This window comes from Peromyscus californicus, unplaced genomic scaffold, assembly GCF_007827085.1.
Source record: "Peromyscus californicus insignis strain IS unplaced genomic scaffold, ASM782708v3 Scaffold_7__1_contigs__length_154581171, whole genome shotgun sequence".
NCBI lineage: Eukaryota > Metazoa > Chordata > Mammalia > Rodentia > Cricetidae > Peromyscus > Peromyscus californicus.
Window position 1 is genome coordinate 42,523,569 of NW_026294595.1, and position 22,959 is coordinate 42,546,527.

Consider the following 22,959-nt stretch of genomic DNA (forward strand, 5'->3'; position numbering starts at 1 on the left):
CACCTAGTCGGCCATTGTCAGAGAGAGAGAGAGAGAGAGAGAGAGAGAGAGAGAGAGAGAGAGAGAGAGAGAGAGAGAGAGAGAGAGAGAGAGAGAGAGGAGAGAAACAAATAATGTTAGAATGGCTGAAAACTTCTAGATTTCATAATAAGCTTAAATATCATGAAAATAAACATTCAAGAAACCTAGCAAACTAAGGTGACTTCAGTAACATCTACTCTGACACACATGATAATAACCTCTAAAGACCAAGGAGACTGACTGGTTCCCATCACATTTGTATGTTGTCATTGACAGACTTTTGAGTAAATTTCATGAACAACTGGGGCTGCCTTTTGTTGAGAGCCACAGTCCAGCGACCTGATCGGGGAACTTACAGTTTTACTTCAGAAGCGTTAGAGGCCCTAGATACGTTTTTCATAAGGTGAAGATATGTGTGAGTATGAATGTGTTCATTTCAAATGCTTTGCAAGTGATGGGAAATTAGTTTTCCATGATTTTACCAAATTAGACTATTATTGGATGTATAAACAGGCACGTGTACTTACTACCCAATTTTGAGGTTTCTGTGAAGGAATATCTTTAAGGGTTGACTCTCATAGATCTCTTCCCAAAGTTTTCATCTAAGCACTAACAATGGTTCTTACTTTTTCTCCTTTAATCTTTGGATCACATATAGAGTAACAGAGACTAGAAATCGATAGGTAAAGAAATCCAGCAGGTAGAAAATGTGTTATGTTTTTCATGTGCATAAAATTCTACGTATGTATGGGGTACCATGTGGTGTTTTTGTAATACATATATGTGCCAGGTAATTTTTAAATCAGGGCAAACACACGCGCATAAAATGTCTTTTAAATAGATTATTGAATTTGCACTTAGAATTTCATGCAAGTCAATAATAAAAAAGTTTAAACCTGGTGGCTAGAGAGATTGCTTGGAGTTGAAAGCACTTCCTGCTCTTCCAGAGGATTCCCGTTCTGTTTCCAGTAGCCATATTGGATACAACAGTTTGTAACTCCAGCACTAAGGAATCTGATGTCCTCTTCTGGCCTCCCTGGTATCAACATTCACGTGTACACACACACACACACACACACACACACACACACACACACACACACACACACACACACTTAAACTTGGCTTTCTAATTAAACCAGAGTAGATAGGCCACATGGACTTCCTTTCTATCCTGAGATCCCACTAAAATGTTATTAAAGGAATTTAAATGGTTCATGAGGGAGAGGATGGTGGCAGAAGAGACATCAGTGGAGAAAAAGGAAAAGTGGATGTTTATGTCGTAACTGTGGAGAGCCATATAGAAGGCGCTCATGAGAAAGAGTGTGGAGTATGCAAGGCTCAGAAAGAATAGGGAAGAGGTGAAGGGGAGTCCTAGGGTGGTGGGTGGTGGTGCAGGAGCAAACTGAGAGGCAGCCTGTCTAGAAGGTACAGCAGGACAGGACTCCCTGTCAGGTTGATTCGTTATCTTATCTGAGTGTTTGGGAGAAGCTTAACAAAAGGGATCGTGTCTAATGTCAAACAGAGTAAACTGGTTAAAACAAAAGCCTAAGGGCAGGAATCAAGCGTGGGAAAAAGAAGAAGGGGGTTGGGAGGAAGGGTAAAAGAGGAAAAAGTACTTAATTTTAAAAGCTTTAGTGTCTGAGAACTACAATATGTGAAGAAGGAAAAGATAATTTAGGGCCTGGCAAAGAGCAGTTTGCAGCCTTGGCACAGGCAACAGTTCAAAAAGAAAGATTGCTTCCTTCACATAAAAAATGTGAACAGATGTTAATTTATGTAATTCTTGTGTGGTCTTTTTGGTGGGGGTGGGGGATAAAAGTCAGGGTTTCCTGTGTGCTAATCACATATGCTTTTTAAGAAAAGGTTTCTTTTTAATCATTTTGCTTTTTAAGAAAAGGTTTATTTTTAATCATTTTGCTTTAAATGTATGTCTGTGGGAGTATATGCCATGTGTGGGCACGCCTGTAGAGGCCAGAAGGAGACATCAGATCCTCAGGATCTGGAGTTACGGCTGGTTGTGAGTGAGCTGCTGGATGTGGGTGATGGTTTGGATACTTGGATTCAGTTGTCTTATCTTGATGGGAAACTTAAATTTGTTGTCTTCATAAGAGCTGAGGGATCAGCAAGGATGTCCTACCAAATAAACCTGTCTTCATAGAGTGATGAAAGCAAGCTTCAGGCTGGACAGGGTGTCTCACCTGAAATCTCAGCACTCAGGAGGCAGAAGCAAGTGGATGTCTGTAAGTTTGGGGCTAGTGTGGTCTACATAGCCCATTTCAGGCCAACCTGGGCTGTATATTGAGTCCCTGCCTCAAATAACAACAAAACAACAACCAAGCTTCAGGGTATTGCTCCTGGGTCTTGAGACAGTGCACCTCTGGGTCAGGAGGCTTGCAACACTTGTGCTTTCTGGGAGCACACTCTCAAACTCTTCAGTTGAGCTGAGGAGGCTTCCAAGTAATCCAGTGTGGGCAGAGCCTGTTTTTTTTTGTTGAACGCTTTATAAATTAACTGCTTCAACCAGACACAGCTGAAAGTTAAATGCTCTGGACAGCCCTAGGCAGAGCTCAGTGTTTCCTGTTTTCTGTCAAGCTCCCAGAAGGACCAGCAGATCTGACCACGCCCCCCAGCTCAGCATCAGCTGGCTCCTCAGTCACCGTCCACCTTCCCAGCTCATTTGGGTCTGGCTCTGTGATACAGATCTGTGTTTGACAGAGCTGCCTGGGAAAACCCTTCCTCATGATTATTCTCAGTGTCAAAATGGATTCATTTACGTTAAACACAATTTTCAAAAGTTGATTTAAATTTTCAGGAAACTTAATGCTGATTCTTTTTGCCAAAATTCAGTTTTGGTCTTACAAAAATGATCCCTGAGAAAAATCTTGTAATCACGAACATGTTTTTATCTCTGGAGATACCAACTTCCTTTGATTATTATTATCATCTATTCTTTGGTTCCCTTGCCAACTCTTCACAAAGTGTGGGTTGGTTGGTTTGGCACAAACAGGCAAGTGGGAGGGAGTAGAGTAGGATTTTACTTCTAAAAATATTTATTATTATTATCATTGTTGTTATTAGTGTATATGTTTTTGTGTATGCATTTGTAGGGGAACATAATTATGGGGGTATGTAAGAATGTGTGTGTGTAAAGGTCAGGGGTCAACACTAGAGTTTTCCTCAGTCACTTCTCCACTTTATCATTTGAGATGGGTCCTTTCAATGAACCTGGAGCTCACTGACTGGTTTAGACTGGGTGGCCAGCAAACCCAGAAACCTTCCTGTCTCCATCTTCCTAGCAGTGGATCACTGGCATACACCAATGATTTGGCTTTTCATAGGGCTGCTGCGGATTCAAACTCAGGCCCCGTGCTTGTGCTACAGGCACATCACTGACTGAATCATCTCTCCAGCCCCCCTAATTTTTTAATATTATGAGTATTTGTTAGAATTATGAGTGTTATTTGGTTTTCTGGTGTTTATATGTCCAACTCTACCCTCAATGATCTTTCATAGACCCACAAAGGGGGACTGACTGGGTTATACCTACTTACATAGCCTCACAACCTAGAACAACCAACTCAATAGGTATTTAATACATTGATTGACACTAGACTCTTCTATTTCTCCCTTTGGTAGTGAGTTCTATGCCACCTATGAATCTAATTGTCTAGACTGAAAACCTTTATGTCAACCACTACCCTAAGTAACTCCTGCTCCCTTAGAACCTACAAGATGACACTAAGTCTAACTATCAGCTTAAAGGTTCCTCCCCCTTCCTTCATGTCTGCTACTTGAAGTATATACTGTATATATGTGTAAATACTGTACCAGTTGTCCTGTGCTAGACTCTTGGATAGACAGCCTTTTCCCAAGCTTTTGTGCTCCCAAGCATTGCCCTCACCTGGGCTGTAAGAAAGGCCCAAATTAAAATGGAAGCTTTATCTGGCCACTCTTCTACTTCAGAACTGTCAGTGTCCATCAGCTACGGAACAAGCCAAAATTTCTACAGTGCAGCAGAGTCTTCCCTTTACCTTGCTCTTTGCCAAACCATCTATACTGACTTCCTTATATACTTTGGACAGACTTTCGGCCTAGAATCACCAAAACTCTAGTTATGTCTAAACACAATATTGATGTGGCGCCCAAGGAGGGGGTGATAGGAAAGTGGGGGATCAATAGCTGTCATGGTCTGGGTGATCACTGGCTTTGAAAGTAACCCTAGGAAAGTTTTCCTGAATAGTAAATACTTCTTCCACGAAAATTTCATTGCCTCAAGACGATTCTTATTCTCTTGTCCAGCCAATCCCCAGGATGAACTGACTAAGGTAGTAAGGAAGGCACACAGATTCACTTAGCTGTCGGGTGATTATCTGGCAATTCCTTACTGAGCCCCAGGTTTGTGGTCAATGCTCTGCTGAGAGATGAGCATAGACTGTGAAAGTGAAAATGTGACCTCTGTGCTCAGCATGCTTGTAGCAAGATGAAAGACGTAAAGTCCCCCTGCAAGGAGATGCCTAGGAGATGAATAAAGTCAGTTCAACAAGGAACGTGATCATTTTATTTCTACATGGAGAACCCTTCTATTTCTCTATAGCTCCACATTTCCAAAGCCCAAATACTCAACTTCCGAACCCATTCCTCATCACCATTCTGGGATGACAGCATAAGGTCCTGGAATGAAACCCACGTTGCCTGTTATAATCTTCAGAATGGACCCACATCTTCCTCTCTGTATCCTTAGGCCACACTTTCAAGCGTGAATATCCCAGCTTCTCTCCACGGACCATGCAAATGCCCCAAATGCCTTCAAGAGTTCCTGGAAGCTGGATGTGGTGACACACGCCTTTAATCCCAGCATTTGGGAGACAGAAGCAGAAGGTTTCTGTGAGTTTGAGGCCAGCCTGGTCTACATACTGAGTTCTAGGACAGACAGAGCTACATAGTGAGACCCCTGCCTTATCCCCCACCTCCAAAAAAGAATTCATGGAGCACTTTTAGATTCATTTTTTTGACTTGAACTACAACTTGCTCAATAATTCCTATGTTTAAAGCAAAATAAGGCATTTTAGTTCTCTTTTTTCTCTCAGGCCATTTTTCCCATACCACTTCACCTCATTTATACCCTTTCTCAAATAAGGGGGTTGGGAGGACACAAGAGGGGAAGGGGGGATTTTCCAGATTCAGTGTTTTCTACTGAAATAATTTACTGAACATTGTTATGCCATATGCTTTTTTTTTTTTTTTTTTTGGTTTTTCGAGACAGGGTTTCTCTGTGTAGCTTTGCACCTTTCCTGGAACTCACTTGGTAGCCCAGGCTGGCCTCGAACTCACAGAGATCCGCCTGGCTCTGCCTCCCAAGTGCTGGGATTAAAGGCGTGCGCCACGCTATGCTTTTTAAGTATATACATGACATAAAATAATTTGTTAGAAACATGGTGGGATTTTTTTTAATTTTTAAAATTTTCATTAAACAATGTCTCCAGGCTCCAATAGGAGTATTTTTCCCATGAGAATTTTTGTCATTCACTTATATCTTGAATTTTTTTGTGAGTTCTACCCGTACCATTTAGTTGAAACCCCTGTAATCTAAGTGGATACTGTCATTTTCAGGGCACAGTGGCTCTTCCACATTTCTAATCATCTGATGTCTTTTGGGGCCACTCAATTTCCTATTCAGTCTGGATGCATTACTGGCGGTAACCCTATTCTTAGCTCCAAGGGGCACCCTGTGGGCACCTGTGACCTGATCTCAAGCAACTCCACACAGATCCTGGGTAGGAATCCTTACAGGTCCTCATCAAAGCCAACTGGAAATAATCCTTGCAGTGGACTGGAATCCCCTGAAAGAGAAAAGTCTTTCTCTTTCTGCAGACTTAGACCTGAATAGATAGAAGTTGAGACTGCCTGCTGTTACCTTGTGACAGTGAGAAGGCATTTCGGAAACTAGAGCTCAAACAAGAAGCAGGACAAAGAGACAGATGAAAAGAAAAGCTGTGTCTGACTCCGTTAACTGAGCTCCTGGATACAACCATACCCACAACCATACCCAGCAATGGACCTTGAACCTTACAGCTGGGTTAATAAATGGTCTTTTACTTCAGTCAGGTTACAGTTTGGTAACTGTCATTTACAACAAGAACAGCAACAATCCACATGTCACTTAAAAAGTTCAGTGACTGACACCCATCAAATCTAATCATTCTCTTCCTCAAATATGTACTTTTACATATTTTTACCCATTTTTTTCTGATTCTCTCTTGAATCCCTTCTAGTTTATTAAATTGTAGAATTTGGGGCTTAGAATGGACAGAGTAACGAAATTAATGCTTGCTGGATTCTAGGGCATAGTGTGTGTATCTAAATGTCTGTAAAAAGCATAGATGTTCATACTACAGTTATGTTTAGAATGCTAAGTTATTGATTAAAATGCTAAAACAGAGATGTCATATGAAGGAAAATAGTTTCAAATTTGATTCCATGTTATCATTTCCACACTGATTATAAGATATGAATATCTATAACATCCCAAGTAAAGATTTTTTAAAATAATGCCTCTTATTTAAGTTAGAAAAAAAAGTGTGTTACTGCATTTTTATACTTGTGTACTTTCTGGAAAACAATTAAATTGCCTTGTTAACCCAGTTTTTGTAAAGCAAAGACCTAGAAAATACAATAAAACTAACCATAATTTCCAAGAAGAACTCAGAGTCGTGAGGCTGTGGCTATTTGAAATCATATCAGAAAGCAGAATTTATGGCCCTATGAGTTATGGAAAAGGAAATTGAATTGTGTTTTATTTTTAAACACAACCACTAAAAAGGTGTTTCCATGGTAACAAGGTCAATACCAGCGGCCGTTACAGACCTGCCTGTCTTCTGATAGTGGGTTTAAAGATCTTTTTTCAAATACCATTTTAGAAGAGCTACGGGGAGAGAAATCTACAGCTTTTCTGATCGCTCACCTGAACTGAAAATGAAGAAAAGCACACATGGTGTATTGGATTCCTCATGTTTTATGGATGATAAGCATCCAGGCCTGTCTTATTCTCAGAAAGAAGCCTGCTTGACTAGCTTCTGTGCCAACCTGTACACAGATTTCATTAGCCTGATTGTAAACAGGGCAAGCAAAAGTTGTTTGCAGAACTATTCAAACAGAAATAAAGGGCGGTACCGTATGAGAGAACATACTTCTTAGACATCTAAATATTGGTAGAGTTAAGTAAATATCCCCCTGTTATTGTAAAGACTCAGTCTCAGATAAAATATTATATCACCAGTTGAGGAAATTAAGGCTACATTTTGTTTGGGACCAAAACAAACAAATTAAGCTCTGTGGCTACGACCACAGCTCATTCAGCCTGACAGGAAGTGCTCATCCCTTTCTCCCCACCCCACCCCCATAGTTATCCACAAAGTGTTATTTTCCCCACTAAACTGGAAGACCCTTGAGAGCAAAGACATTTCATTTCTTTTTGTATTAATAATCATCTGTCACATCACACTTTCTATATTAAAAAAACAACAAAAACAACAAACCCCTGAAAAACACAAATGAAGAATGACTCATCTACCAGACGACATCAACCAGAAAGAAAAGTCTCTGATTTCATTTGGGGAATGAGGTGCAGCTGGGGTATGCTTGTGGCCAGTCTCTGGGTCAGAGGCTGTTTGTCTCCTTGCTCATGGACGCTTTAATTGTTCCATAAGGAGTCCGATTGCCTGGCTCCTGGACAGATGAGTCAGAACCTCTGTGGGTGGGGCCCTGGCACCCCAGGCATTCTACCTAGTCAGGTTAGTATAATGTGCCTTGGAGATGGGGATCAGTGTTTGCCCCTTCCGGAGGATAACTGAGTTCTTATTCATTGACTTCTCAAGTCTCCTAATTTTCTTTCTACCTTTTCCCCCTCTTTGATATCGCCTCATTGTGTTATATACATCTAGTGTATAAACCTTTTATTATAAATGGCTACTTAGAATCACTTTTCATTATAAATTTTTCAGTCATTGTAGTTAAGCCTCATATAATCATCATTTTGCCGAAATTACTACTTATTGTATTATTTAATGCATGGCTTATCTTTCTGTTCTTGTAACTCAGTTTTTGAAAACCAGGATGGGATTTAGTATCAGTGCAATAAGTACTGAATAAGAAGCAACAGAACAGGCCATACACCTCTGTGTTTCCATGTGTGCATTTCCTGAACCTAAAATGCCTTTTCTCCTCTTGTCTATCTAAAAAAGTTCCAGTCCATCTTTCAAGATACCAAGATCTCCCATCGCCCCCTCTCTGAAAAGCTCTCCTGGATCCAAGCAGGTCATGAAGCCCTGGTTTGGGCAATGCCTTTGCCCCTTTCCTGTTTTCACTTGACAGTTACCACATTGGATTGAATTTATTGTTCTTCTGTTTTTAAATCATCCAACGAATGAACAACTTGCAGCAGACACTGATCTAGACAATATATTGCCCTTTTCTTCCAGGACACAGCACAATCCCCAGAAGCAATAGCTGCTCAATGAGTGCTCGCTGCAAGGAGGGATAAATGGCCACACTGAAGCTGAACCAAACCAAATACATTTCAAAGCTGCTAAGGGTGTGTTAGAGCTGGACTCTCTCTCTCTCTCTCTCTCCCCCTCCCTCCCTCCCTCCCTCCCTCCCTGCCTCCCTCTCTCTCTCTCTCTCTCTCCCCTTCCCTCCCTCCCCCTCTCTCCTTTTTTTGGTGGTTGATCTTGGGAGTTTTGGGGGGCCCCCTTGCATTCTAGTCAGGCTGTCTTCCAAGGGGCTCCACTTCCCCAGCCATCTGCCCCAATTCTTATGGTAAAGTCCTGGTATTTCAGGGTGATCGTGTTGGACAAGAAGGCCTCTTGGAGGTAGTAAGGGTCAGATGAGAGAGGCAGAGCCGGCTGCCATGTGGGGACCGGTAGCAAGGGGATGAGGGACTCTACTAAAACCAAAGCATGTTGGCACCCTGGTTCTGACTCCCTACATACCTGAGTCACATTTTTTTTTTTTCTGGCAAGCTAAGAAGATTTTCATAAGTATATGCATTAAAGGAAGTGGCTTCAAAGAGAGACAATTAAGAGGGAAACACTGCCTTGAGCACTGTGCTACCAATCAGATCTATCCACCAGGGCTCCCCGCCCTCTCCCTTCTTAGAGACCATGAGAAGATTCAGTATTCCTTGCATTCGTTAAGACATAGCTTAAATTAATTTCTTTATTGTTTAGTACATTTTAGGTCCCTTGATGCATTTCCTGACTGTAAAGCTTTCTCTGATTTTTTCGAATACTCACTATGTGGTGTTTCTCATTGTTAGTGTTTCTCTTTCTTCCTTTCTTCCTTCTTTCCTTTCTTATTTTCTATTTTGAGACTGAGTCTCTCTGTATCTCAGCCTCGCCTTGATATTGCTTCACAGCTGAAAAACGACTTTGAACTCTTGATCTGGCTGCCCCCTCTTCTTGAGACCTGGGATTACAGGCATGAGCCACCATGTCTGGCTATATTTTTATTTGTGTATTTTTCTTATGTCCCCGAATATGCTATGTTTCAGCAAATATTGATGTAAAGTCCAAAGTACAACACTTACATGTTTGGCCCCAAGGAAACTGCCCTTGTCATTACAATTCCAAGAATTAGAATTGTTAAAATTGTAGAAATGAGAGAGATCTGCAAAAAGAAACATGAAGACATCATCAGTATAAGATGCAGATAATTTATTTAAAATAGTACATCATTTTTATTAATTGGGTAAATTTATTCATAGATTGTTTTTATCCAGTTCCCTACGTGGTTTATAACCTTACAGATTCCTCTACACTTGGGTGGGTATGTAACTACGTAACAGATTATAATCATCTCTGGGACCGAAACCGAGGGTCCAGTGTCCACTGTGATTTTCCAACCAAGCTGTAAGCCCTTTCTGTGACTCCCTGCACAGGATACAAAGTGAGTCCTTTTAGTTTATGGAAGTTAGAGTGAAAATACCTTTTCTTTTCAGGCCCCATTTGAGTGTTGGATTAAACTGCTTTCATTTGAGTGTTGAATTAAGCTGCTTTCATTTGAGTGTTGAATTAAGTTGCTTTCTATCTATCGTTGCCTTTTCTAGTCTCATCTCTCCCTTTTCCTTTCAACACAACATGCATACACCCATCTCGATTCTGTTTTAATGTCGGCCTTTCCCTCTCCGCTCTCCAGCTCCACTGGTCTATTTTTTCTGTGTGGTTTGCCCTTTGCTCTGTGTTCCTGGGTCTGTTCTTTGTCTTCCTCTCAGCACTGTGCCTATTCCATCTGGCTGAAAACACAAGCTGCTGTGCGTGTGCGTGTGCGTGTGCGTGTGCGTGTGCGTGTGCGTGTGCTCTGGACACTCATTACATTAGGTTTGTGAATCAATTCTTTATTTATAAGCACATTTGCGATGGTTTCTAGGATAAGTAAAAAAAATGTCTCAAATTGCCTTTATTTCATGTGATTATCATTAACATTGGGTTCTAAGTTTTTAATGTTTAATTTGAAATAAATGTCTACGACAAGTTCCCTGGTCTTGTGAGGAACAGAGAGAACGATTAGCCAGTTGAAGTCCACACAGCTAGAAGGTGGCAGGTGGAATTCAAATGCAAGCAGCCTGCTCCAGAGAGAGCCTGCCCTGGGCTTTGTTAATTGGGATGTCAGTATGGCACCTTCAAGAGACACGTAGGGATTTAATATGTTAAAGATTATCATTTTTTTCATGAATGTTTTGCTTTCTACTCTCAGAAGTGAAATGAAAAAAAATGCTCCATCATTCAGATAACTGACACATAAAAATTTGCTTTTTCTTACTCTCTCCTTTCTCTCTGTCTCTGTCTCTCTCTCCCTCAAAAATCTTACTACGAAGCTGGGCTGGCCTGGAGTTATGTACAGATGAGCTTGGCTTCAAACTCATAGAGCTCTGCCTGCCTCTCCCTCCAGCTCCTGAATTAGAGGTGTGCACTGCCAAGTCTGGTCTCCCTTTTGCCACATCCTTGCTGGTCTCTGAACGGTTGCTAGGGATGGAAGGCCTTTGGTGAGAACACTCTCAAATGCTGGCTTTGTGTGCAGCTCTGCCGGGACGAAGGGACCTCATCACGGGATGTACTACGTCCAACATCAACGGCAGGAGTAAAACATGGTTGATGGTTGCAGTTATCGAAGCAGACCATAAAAGCATCACATGACTGACCCTTTTCACAAACACATGATCAGAATGTTTAACTATGTAGACATAGTACAATTATATTTGGGTAAAATAGAAACGTTTCTTGGCAGTAAGAGAATAAAATACAGGCAGATAAAGGATAGTCTATGTAAATAAGGTTATGTGGTGGGTCAAACAATTATTCAGTTAATTTTATTAGAAAGAACTCAGTACCATCGGCAAAATTCTTAACAACTGATCAATCAACAAATTGATATTTAAATCCACTGAGTGGATATCACTTGGGAGGCAGAGGCAGGCAGATTTCTGAGTTCAAGGCCAGCCTGGTCTATAGTTAGTTCCAGGACAGCCAGGGCTACACAGAGAAATCCAGTTTGAAAAACAAAACAAAACAAAAATTCACAGAGTGGAAACATGTATAATAGACATTGTAACTTACAAATAAAACCATTTAACATCATTTAAGTGATTCATCCCTACTTGTAATTCGATTTACTTTTCATTTTAACTGGTACACAAACATAACAGTTTTATAGATTAAGGTACCACACAAAGTTTGTTACATATATATATATTATACAGTGCTTAAATAAGATTAAACATTTATCTCTTCAAACACTTATTTCTTTGTCATGCTTAGTTTAATTCAGTTGTTAAAATTATCTACAAAAAAAAGATGGGATACTTTTCTAATAAAGTAGACTTATTTAAATATAGCTTTCTGTATTTTCTAAATTGAAAATCCATTTGTCGGATATCAGATTAACTCCTTTAGAAAAGAAAAAGGAAGAACATATTTTATTCACATTTAACCATCAGTTTCCCCAAATGAGATATTCACAGTTTGCTAAGCATAATTTTGATGACAGCTGAATAGACAGACTGTAGGTCCATAAAATTAATGGCTATTTAAAATGTAAAAATGGGGCTGGAGAGATGGCTCAGGGGCTGAGAGCACTGGCTGCTCCTACAGAGGACCCGAGTGGGATTCCCAGCACCTCCATGAGGGTCATTTCACAACTCTCTGTAGCTCCAGTTCCAGAGGCTCCGTGCCCTCTTCTGGCTCCTACAGGTGCATGGTGCACACACATACATGCAAGCAAGCAGAACACTCATAAAAATAAAAATAAATAAATCTTTAAGATGTAAAAGTTACCTTTCCAAGCTTTGCTATATCGCGGTACAGCGACAAAGGCAGAGTAAGTGTAACTGTTGAAACCACAATAATGAAGTGCCGGCCAATAAACAAACTTCCAGGATCAACTAAAAAATATAGTAAATATTATTCAGTGTTCATAGATATAAACAACACATTGGTGACAGTAACTACCTAAACATTTCATCACGAACAATGGGGTAAAAAAAACCTAAATCATACATAAAGATGATTTTGAGTTAATAAACAAAAGAATCATGTTAAAACAGAAATAGACCACAAAAATATAAATACAAAATAACCCAAGAATGAACCTATGCTTCTTATGATGTCGTAGAATTTTACAATCCTATGAATAGCTTCTTTAAAAATTATTTATTTATTTGATGTTCATGGCTGTTTTGCTGTATGTCTGTCTGTTCATCTTTTGAATGGATGGTGCCCATGGAGGCCAGAAGAGGATGTTGGTGCTAGGAATTGAACCCTGGCCCTCTGCAAGGGCAGCCCATGCTCTTAACCACTGAGCCATCTCTCCAGCCCCAGTAATCTTGTAATCAGTTTCTCTGCTCCTAGACTACAAGCATACATGCTCATCCTTTCTGAATCGCTCTCATAGCCATGACACGGTGGCATGCTGAACAGGAAGTGGGTATGTGTCACATACTGAAATGTTACCTAAGGATATTCACAGCAGCTTTTGTCCCATTGCCCTACAAGGGAAACAACACAAATGTCCCCTGACGCACTAGCTTTTCGGATTTCCATAGTATGGAATTCTCCTAACAATAGAAATATAAACAGACAGACTCCTGACAGAGTCACAGGGAGTGACAGATCTCTGCTACACACAGCCTGCCGATGGCACTGGCATGGTATTCTGAAAAAAAAAAGCAAAACTCCAATGAGAGAAATCAAATGGAAGTTTATGAAAATGGCAACTCCCCCCCCCTTTTTGGTTTTTCAAGACAGGGTTTCTCTGTGTATTCCTGGCTGTCCTGAAATTCACTCTATAGACCATGCTAGTCTAGAACTCAGAGATCTGTCTGCCTCTGCTTCTGGAGTGTTGGGATCATTAAAGGCATGTACCACCATGCCTGGAAAAAAATAACTACTTTAAAAAATGAGTTAAAAACTAGTTTAAATCTGTGTTCTAGGATGAACATGGATCCTGGGAACTACAAGGTCTGTGAGCTAGTCCAACTCCACATGCAAACATTTCATTTGTAAATTATGAATTACATTCTAACTATGAAAAATAAGTTTATTTAAACTCATCACATTTCTCATTTTTACCCACCTCCTGGGATTCTTTGAAAAACTTTGCTCAAAGTATCTCCAGTTATTATGTTGTAACTTATCATGGCTGAAAAAACAGTGACAAGAATGGTCATTAGTAAGTCTGCACATATTTTTTATCTTACATATTCTGAACACTGGCCATTACTACTTTCTTGACATAATTTTTAACACGCATTGCATATAATTTCTAGTATGTACAGAGTAAGGAGAACACGATAGATTTATGCCAGAGTGTCAGCTTGAGCTTCAGGAAGATTTTCACTTTACAAATTGGTTCATCCTAGAATGCTCGGGAACACTGAGTTTTGACACTCATTTGAAATGTGATTTATTTTGTTGTTGAGGCCTACTTTCCAAGCATCTTTTTGGAAAGACATGTGCTGCTTAAACCTAAGAACCGATAATAATAGTAAGATTTGAAGGTACACACACACACACACACACACACACACACACACACACACACACAAAGCCTCCACTTGAAAATGCAAGACTTTCGAAGGTAGTATATCTTTATAAATTTCTGTGGAAACAGGTGGACTTACTTCAATGGTAGCTTTTTTAATTTTAATAAAAAATATGAAGTCAACATTGTTTGAAATTCTCAAAGAATTAATAAGATCTTTTGTAAGTGTAGTCTTTGGTCACTAATTTATTTGAACATTTTATCTAGTTAAGAAGTGGGTGACATTTTCATCACGGTGGTACAAATATTGGTACATGGCTCCCTCAAATCATTAGGTTTCCAAAAAACAAAACAAAACAAAAATCAACTGGATTAAACCTTAAGAGAGACTTATTAGTTTTTTCACTCACTTTAAATTCCAAATCATTGTATATATATGTCTATGTGTGTGTGTACGTGTATTGTGTGTGTATATATGTGTGTGTGTCTGTACATGGGTGTATATATGTTTGTGAATGCATGTGTATGTGTGTTTGTGAGTGTGTGATATTTGTGTGTTTATATATGCTATATATGCATATACACATTTATCTGAGAAAGGAGAGAGAGAGAGAGAGAGAGAGAGAGACAGAGAGAGAGAGACAGAGAGAGAGAGACAGAGAGAGAGACAGAGAGAGAGACAGAGAGAGAGAGCAAGCACACCTCGTAAGGAAAACCAGAACATTAACCAAATCCCCATTTTATTTTAGGAAAAAAATGCTTACAGAATCAGTAAAATGTACTAGAAAATAAGAAAGAAAATTGTTAAAGATGCAAACACTTAATTTGGGAAACACTTCAACTGCTAATAATCTTTGATAACTCTTAAATGCCCATGAAAGCTGCTAATTACTCAGAAAGGACTATGTGGGTACCAACCATTGCAGCACATGTCTTCACAGCTATCTTACCTATAAAAGGGTACATAAACTGTAGGGCAGAGAGCAGCAGATATCCTGGAAAGCCGAAGGTCTTGTTAACCAAAGACTGGTAGGAGTCTGTTCCAGAGAGAGCTCCTCCTTTAATCAATAAAATGAGGGAAAAGTCTGTAGCAAAACAAAACACAAATCATGTCAGAAAACACTTGATACAAAGGTTTTGCATGTTTTGACTGAATTGTCTTTGAGAAAAAGAGAATTATTTTTAAATCAAGGTTTCATGTGGCCAAGGCAGGCTTCAAACTTGCTGTGTATTCGAGGATGACCCTGAACTCCTAATCTCCCTGCCTCAATCTCCTGAGTGCTGAGATTATAGGCAAGTGCCATCCGGCTGGGGTGTGGGAACACCATCCAAGAATGGAGTCCTGGAAGGGGTAAGAAAACAAAACAAGGGTCTTGCGACTTCAGTTTCTTCAAAATCATGGACTTGCTCTTGGAATGTGTTTTTGTGGCCCTCCCAAGTATAGTGGCTAGGAGTGAGTTTACTTCAGGTTATTCATTACAACTAGCTGTTGTAATGCCTCTATAGAAAAACCTGGTTTTGCCACATGCAGCTTGTCCTTGTGATTACATGCATCTTGAACTCAGGAGAACTTTTCTCATGTGCCCTTTCTTAACCCCAGCATATAAATTGTCTGATGCTCTGAATAAAGTTTGCTATTGCATGAGACTGGAGTTTCCTCGTTGATTATTTATTATCTCCCAGGTCCCACTGCCTCCAGAGTAGTGATGCCAGGTTTCAGACAGTGCTGGGGATTGAAACCAAGGCTTCATGCATACAATCACAGTACCAATGGTGCCTCATCCCCAGCCTGGGAAAAGGGGAATTCCAGGAAAAGAACTTCAACGGTACAGTATTACCACAACAAGGCTCACAACTTTCAATAAAACATCACTTTTCTTGAAACCATACTCTTCTAGTTACATGTTTTCCAATCACAATGCAGATATCCTTGAATGTCCAGGTGATGGCCTGCACAGGGCAGGCAGGGATGACAGCCCAAGACCAGGGCTACGCGTAACTTTCTAACCCAAAGATGTGGCCACTGTTATGAGGCTGTGACTCCACCCCAGGAGATATAACACAGGTACTCGACCTGTGAACACTGTGGTGAGAAAGGATTTGAGTATTTTAGAATTCATAAATAGATAAGACTCAGAGCATTTGGTTTGGAACAAAATAAAATCAGTGACTTCATTTTAAAGCTATTATGGCTTAAGAGTGCACTTCATGGATTTTTTAAAAAAAATATTTACATTGAAATTATTTCATTTCAAATTTAGAATTAAATTTGAAGATATAAATATATAGAAGTTATGTAATTAAAAATCATGTTCCCCTCAAATAGTGGTAGCACATGTCTTTAATCCCAGCAGTTGGAAGGCAGATGCAGGCAGATCTCTCTGAGTTCAAGGCCATCCTGGTCTACAGAGTAAGTTCCAGGACAGTCAGAATTGTTACACAGAGAAATCCTGTCTCAAAAAATCAAAAAATAAATCATTTTTTTCTTACTTATCATTTATCCTAAAGTCGAATTATTAAAAGACTTGGCGGCTATCTTAGGTACACATGTTTCAAGGTTTGTAACCTTGATTTCTTCATATTTCTAAGTGAATTGGAAATGCATTCAAATAAAAAGGGAAAAATATTGATCCCTGTTCTCCAATGAATCCAGTCTAGTCATTGTCTCCTAACTCTTTTGTAAACTTTTTAGAAATTATTTGTTTTTTATTTCATGTGCATTAGTGTTTTTCTTGCATGTATATCTGTGTGAGGGTTTTAGAGCCACTGGAACTGGAGTTACAGACAGTTGTGAGCTGTCATGTGGGTTCTGGGAATTGAACCCTGAACCCGGGTCCTCTGGAAGAGCAGCCAGCGCTCTCAACCACTGAACCATCTCTTCAGCCCCCTGCTCTCTCTCTCTCTCTCTCTCTCTCTCTCTCTCTCTCTCTCTCTCTCTCTCTCTCTCTCTCAGATTTGCTGATTATGTATACAGTGCTCTGTCTGCATGTATGCCTGCAGGCCAGAAGAGGGCGCCATATCTCATTAGAGATGGTTGTGAACCACCATGTGGAACCTGGGAATTGAACTCAGGACCTCTGGAAGAGCAGCCAGTGCTCTTAACCACTGAGCCGTCTCTCCAGACTCGTAACTCTTAAAAACCTATTTTGTTGGTTTGTTTTAGTTTCCACTTTGATTCACCCATCTTCCAAGGTTGTTAACAGCACGGCTTCTGGTTGTTTTCCTAAGGTCTGGGGTACTTACACTGGCTGCTGCCAACTTGTTTTATTGTGCTCACAGCCTGGGCTCCAATTTTGTATGAGATCCTTGCTCTAGTTTTCACAGACGTTAGTAAAACGTAAATGTGTGTTTTTAGTTCCCACTGTCAAAACTCCCGATTCCTACACCTAGCTGCCTTGTACCTGGAGATCTCAAATCTTGTGTGTAACCCCCAGCAACACAAAGACTAGGTCTGATGGCCCATGCCTATAATTTTAGCAGTCTGGAGGTGGAGGCAGGAGGAAGGTGAAGCTCGTCCTCTGCCTCACAGCATGTTTGATGCCAGCCTGGATATGAGGTTATGTCTCAAAGAGATCTAGAGACAAGCCACTGTTTAATTGTGGTGTTACTAAGTAATTTCCATAGGGTCAAATCGATAATAACGACCATGGGTTTCAGGACACAGGATTTAAATTCCAGCCTAACTCCAAAGCTTAAGATTTTAATTCCTCTGTTATACGATAGATTCTGTAGCACTTGCAAAATTTGAAGCAAATACTGATTCCATTAAAAAAATAATTGTAGTGTTAATTAAGAAAAAATTAGTATACTGTATTTGTAGATTTTGCTCTTAAAACATAAAAAAGAAAGTGAATCTTAAGATATAAATTGTTTGACCTTTGTGAGGAGAATCCTTTATTTATTAAAATTATTCAAGGATTTGGGTGATGTTAGTAAAGGAATGGGTTAATCATTCCTACTGCTAGTGAGCTTGCAATGCATGACTTGGGCAAGATTGTACACCATGGGTACACCAGCAATTGAACATGCTATTTCCAGTGTGATTTATTTACATGTAATATGATGTGAGTTTAATAACTATTCATTTTCTTCCAATCCTGATTCACAGGTGAGATGTTTGATTTTCTCTGCCTGCTGATTTATAATTATGTGTTCACAATGCCCTAAAGCAATGGTAATATACATGGCTGGAAATTAAATATTTGCCAGCACTGACCAGGAAGCAGGCAAATAAAAAAAATGGGAAGGCTTTTAAAGATGCTTGTAATCATATGCATAGATTATGCTTCTCTCAGTCGGGGTCAGAGAAGCTTCTTTTTGCAGTGGGAGACTGTTAATGCAGAGACTAAGTGAATGATGAATGCTTGACCCTAAGTGGGACATCTTTATTGCTGCCTCTACAGCTCAGGGAACATTGGTGAAATGGAGCCCAAGAATGCAGGAGCCAGAGGAAGGGGAGAAGGGCTATGAAACAGTGTCTTCTGGACAGGATACAACACGTACTCATGAGCTCTTTACAGCCTGCACAAGATAGGGCTTCATCAACAGTCCATCATGCCCGTGGTGGAGAGGCTCATGAGACCCCGCCCTTTCTTGTGGAGCTATGGACAGTTAACAGTGGCTGGGCAAGGGGGGGGTGTCATTTTCTCCCATGGTATAGCCACTGATAAGTTGTCCATGTTCTATTAACCCTTGTCTCTACTCATACAAGCAGCTATAGTTCAACTCAATGGGTCACACACCACACACACACACACACACACACACACACACACACACACACACACACACACACACACACGCTTCCTAGAATGAAAGGGTAAGGCAGAGGAAACAAATGTTCAGGAGGTAGACTAGCAACACCCCAGGACTGGTGGTGTATCTTTGGAGCCCCACCTGTATCTCACATTGCCCTACCCCCTCCCTGTGGAGACAAAGAGGGCTTTCAGACATTCAGCAGTGATTGCCTGAATCCCTTGTGAAAATAAGAGTTGGGGAAAGCGTATAAACTCACAGGAGGAGGCTTTCTTGAGGCCCAGGCCACAGGTTCAGAAGAGGGACAGCTCGGGGCATTTGCACTAGCTGGTTCAAGGCATCTATCTAGGTTACCACTCCTAGCTGTCACCAAAGCAGAGGCCCCTGCATTTGTGAATGATTACTGCCTCCTTCACAGTGATCCTAAATCAGAGGCAAGGCACTGTTTCATGAAGTGGCCTGGTAGAATGGCGGGGCTGAGTTGAAGATCACAGAAAGGAGAAGTGATCCCGAGTGCTGAACCTAAATTGCCATGAGGAGGAGTGGGACACACATGGTTGGTAATTTAGAAGCAGTTTTCTGTTGCTCAGGAAGGCACTGGCAAAACTGGCAAGGAGAGAAGGGACCAGTCTTGCTACATGAACACCAAGACCTCAGTACCACCTACACAAACAGCTGACTTGGCTGCTTATCTGCGCACAGCTGCCAGCTCGACCCTGCCGTGTGCACTGTGGAGCATCGTCCTCTTAGTCATTGCCAGCCTTGGAAATGACTTTCTCATCCACTGCTTTCTGTATGAAGTGAAAAAGGCACATGACCAGGTTTAGGCTTGGTGATAGAACATGCTACTTTTACTAATCTGTTTAAAGGATTAGGAAGAAAAAGCAAATCTCCTCAGATGTGATGCTTAAATTCCTTAGGATCCTTTGATGGACTTCTTAATTAACTAGGAGATCCAATTGCAGGGCATATTTGTGTAGGTAAAGAAGTCATTGAACAATTTAAATGACAGGGATGTACAGCTTTTTACCTGTAATATATGAGACCCAGAATAAAAGCAGCACTCCCAAGGGAAATCCAGCTTGCTTCATTGAATAAGGCAACCCTGGAAAAACAAAATGCCCCAACCCTTACATTAAAATGAGAAATAGAAATGCAAACATCTCTCACAATTCCTACATAGGAAGGAAGTAAAAGAAATTATGTAGGTAAGTGACAAAAAGTTGTAGCATGGGACAAAATAGTCCTAAATCAACTATTAGCAGATTAGCACTTATTCCAGAATGGCATGCCATTAAATTAATGACACGTCAAGAGAGAAAGCCCATGGGATGGCTGAAGAAGAATTCAAAAGCAGCAAATGACAAGGTGATTCCGGTTTACACAAACAATGCTTATTTCAGTGTGACGGTTAGTGCCCCGGACTCCATGGAGAGCAAAGACACCCAGCCCTTCCTCACAGGCTGCTGTGGAAGGCAGCACCATGGTTGTGGGCTCTTGGGGAAGACCAATTCTGGAGCCCAAATGGGGGAACCATGTAGAAAGTGAGAGAATACAGGGAGAGCAGGATTAATTCTTGCAGAATTAATTCTTTTCAAGCTAAATGGGGTTCATAAAATTATTTTTTTACTGCTTTGTGGATATGGATAATTTTAGATTATAGACTACAAAATATTCTAAATGAAATAATTTAAGCATTTCTATCCAGAATATTTCTTTTTTTCAGAAAAGATTTCTCCTTGGAACAAAGCTGCCGAGTGCAGTGAAGTGGAACATTTTAACACCACTGACCTGCATTAACCTGAAAAGTATTCATACCGGGAATAAATCCTAGAATTCTGGCAAGTTCAACTGTCCGGACTCCATGATGCATGGACACAGGCTTTTAAACAAGTCTTTGTCCCTGATCGCTTCTGCTCCACCTCGGGAATCTCCAATTTATTGTTCATTTTAAAATATGTGTATATGGATTAATGTAAAGCCAGAAAGCACATAAACTCATGCAGAAAAAAAAATAAGAAAATGAACTCGGGGGCTAGAGAGATGGCTCAGCAGTTAAGAGCGCTTGTTGATCTTGCCAAATACCCATTTCCCAGCACCCACATGGTGGCTCACTACCATCCTTAACTCCAGTTCCAGGAGATCTGACACCCTCTTCTGACTTCTCTGGACACCAGGTGTGCAGGTGGTGCACACACATGTGGGCGAAACACTTACACATGCACATAAAATAATAAATAAATAGATAGATAGATAGATAAAAATTAAGAAAAGAAAAGCAACCCATTGGATAAACTTACAGTTTTAAGCAGATAAAAATATGAAAATGTTGTGGCAAAAGTTACATATTTGGTGAGCATTGTAGTTGACAGGATTTTGGTTTCTCTGCCTTTTCAGAAATGGAATATTTTCCAAAGACAAAAATAAAATAAAATAAACAAACGCTGGAGAATCCTGCTTATATTACTGCACTGCCATACCCTTTTAAAGTTTTCACTTTTTAAAGAAACTTTCCCTTGCTTCTAATTTATTGGAAAAACACGGACTATTCTTTTCTTAGCAATTGTAAGCACTGTTGTAAATTAACTATATTAATGACTCGATGTGCAAAACCAATATTTCATGAGTTCACATTTTAAGTTTAACATCATATAGGTAGGGATGGAAATACCACCTAGTTTAATTTTTCATAGGACTGTTAAAGTCTCTTCTTAAACTTTTGTACATGTTACGGATACATGAATCTGGAAGTTCCATACAGATACTAATGTGATTTAAGTCATGGATTCTACTTCAGAAAAAAAGGAAGAAATGCATTAGATGAAATGATCACTTGACCAGGCAATCTATGAAAAGCTCATTTTCCCTGTCCACTGTGCATCCCACCTCCCCCAGGATGCTGTCTGCTGTCGAGTGAAACACAGTCATCCATTTAAGATTTTTTTTCCTTTAAAAACAACCAGCAACTGCTAGCAGAATATTAACAGTTTTAAAAGCTTGCTTTTTTTTTTTTAACTTCACAAACAGAACCAAGCAGCCACAGATGGCTTACCTATTATCCCAGATCCTATAACAGAATTGACTACGTTGAACACAGCTGTACACTGACACGATTTCCCTTGGTGTCCATGCCCGGAGACCAGGCTTTCTCTGTCACTCAGGTCTGTTTCTCTCTATTTTAACAGATAAAAAAAATGATTAAATGTTTACCAGCTTGAAACAGGGAAAATACCCGATAAATAAGCAATGCATGATTCAAACATAGAAATGACATTAAGTAATTCCTATGGCGTTAATAATATGACAATAAGAAGGGAAAACAGGAAAGGCTAGTCACTCAAAAGAACTTCACAAAGTTTACCCGAAAGTCTGCACTTTTGCCTGCCCAACTCCCTTGACCTAATTCCAGAGTATGGGGTCTGTTGGGAGTCAGTCACATGATTTCATGAAATTAAAGAGGTTATAGAAAAGTATTTACTAAGAAGGTGTAGGTCGGATGAAGTCAGACAAAGCCCCTTCCTCCTTTTTGCCAAACCAAGACCCCAGCCTGGGAACTGTTCAGCTCCTGCCCTGGTGCCAGTTTTACCTGCCGTGGGTCCCTCAGCTGCGGCTGCTGGTAGCTCATATCTGCACAAGGGAAGGTTCTGGGGCTGGAAAGCCGGCTCCCACCTGGCCAGGCTCCCCTGCCGCTTTGCCTGCAGGTAAGGTCGCCAGAGAGATGGAGGGAGCCGGTTCTGCGGGTCTGGGTACCCTGGACGCCAGGATGCAGCTCACAGGTCTCCGCCTTCACCGGGGGCGGGTTCTCCCCCTGGCTGCTGCTGGTCCGGATGCTGTAGGATATTTCCAACCCGCAGCCCAATCTCCCCTCACTCAGAGCGCAGTGATATCTTTCCCTGAAACTGCAAAAGTACAACCTGTCCCTCCCACAGCGCCCTAGCTTGCTTCTGTTCCTTACTCAGCTGTTGGTTCCTATCCTGGAGTCCGCAGCCAGCTAAGAACCCAGAAGCACCCAGCTCCACCGAGTCACTTCTCTGCAGGGCATTGCGACCCTTACACCTACCTCTTTTGGGCAGAACAGGACGGATGAAATTTTAGGACTTTGCTATTAAGTGGAAATTGGAGGCCCCAGAAAGAAATAAATAGAGCACA

At 40.7% G+C, this 22,959-nt stretch overlaps 1 protein-coding gene across 2 annotated transcripts in view; it reads right to left on the reverse strand.

The window, feature by feature from the left end:
* The window catches only part of Slc38a11 (solute carrier family 38 member 11), a 49,029-nt gene extending 26,271 nt beyond the window's left edge, over positions 1 to 22,758 (reverse strand). The window contains exons 1-7 of one of the 2 annotated variants that reach the window (XM_052725212.1): positions 22,397 to 22,758; positions 21,863 to 21,983; positions 19,841 to 19,915; positions 15,006 to 15,140; positions 13,648 to 13,713; positions 12,351 to 12,457; positions 9,608 to 9,687 (exon numbers count right to left, since the gene is read on the reverse strand). In XM_052725212.1, coding sequence (XP_052581172.1) covers positions 9,608 to 9,687; positions 12,351 to 12,457; positions 13,648 to 13,713; positions 15,006 to 15,140; positions 19,841 to 19,915; positions 21,863 to 21,983; positions 22,397 to 22,435 — 623 coding nt within the window. In that variant the 5' untranslated portion in view covers positions 22,436 to 22,758. The remainder of the gene's footprint in view (positions 1 to 9,607; positions 9,688 to 12,350; positions 12,458 to 13,647; positions 13,714 to 15,005; positions 15,141 to 19,840; positions 19,916 to 21,862; positions 21,984 to 22,396) is intronic. The other variant, XM_052725211.1, reaches the window with a different exon arrangement.
* Between the last annotated feature and the right edge of the window lie 201 nt (positions 22,759 to 22,959).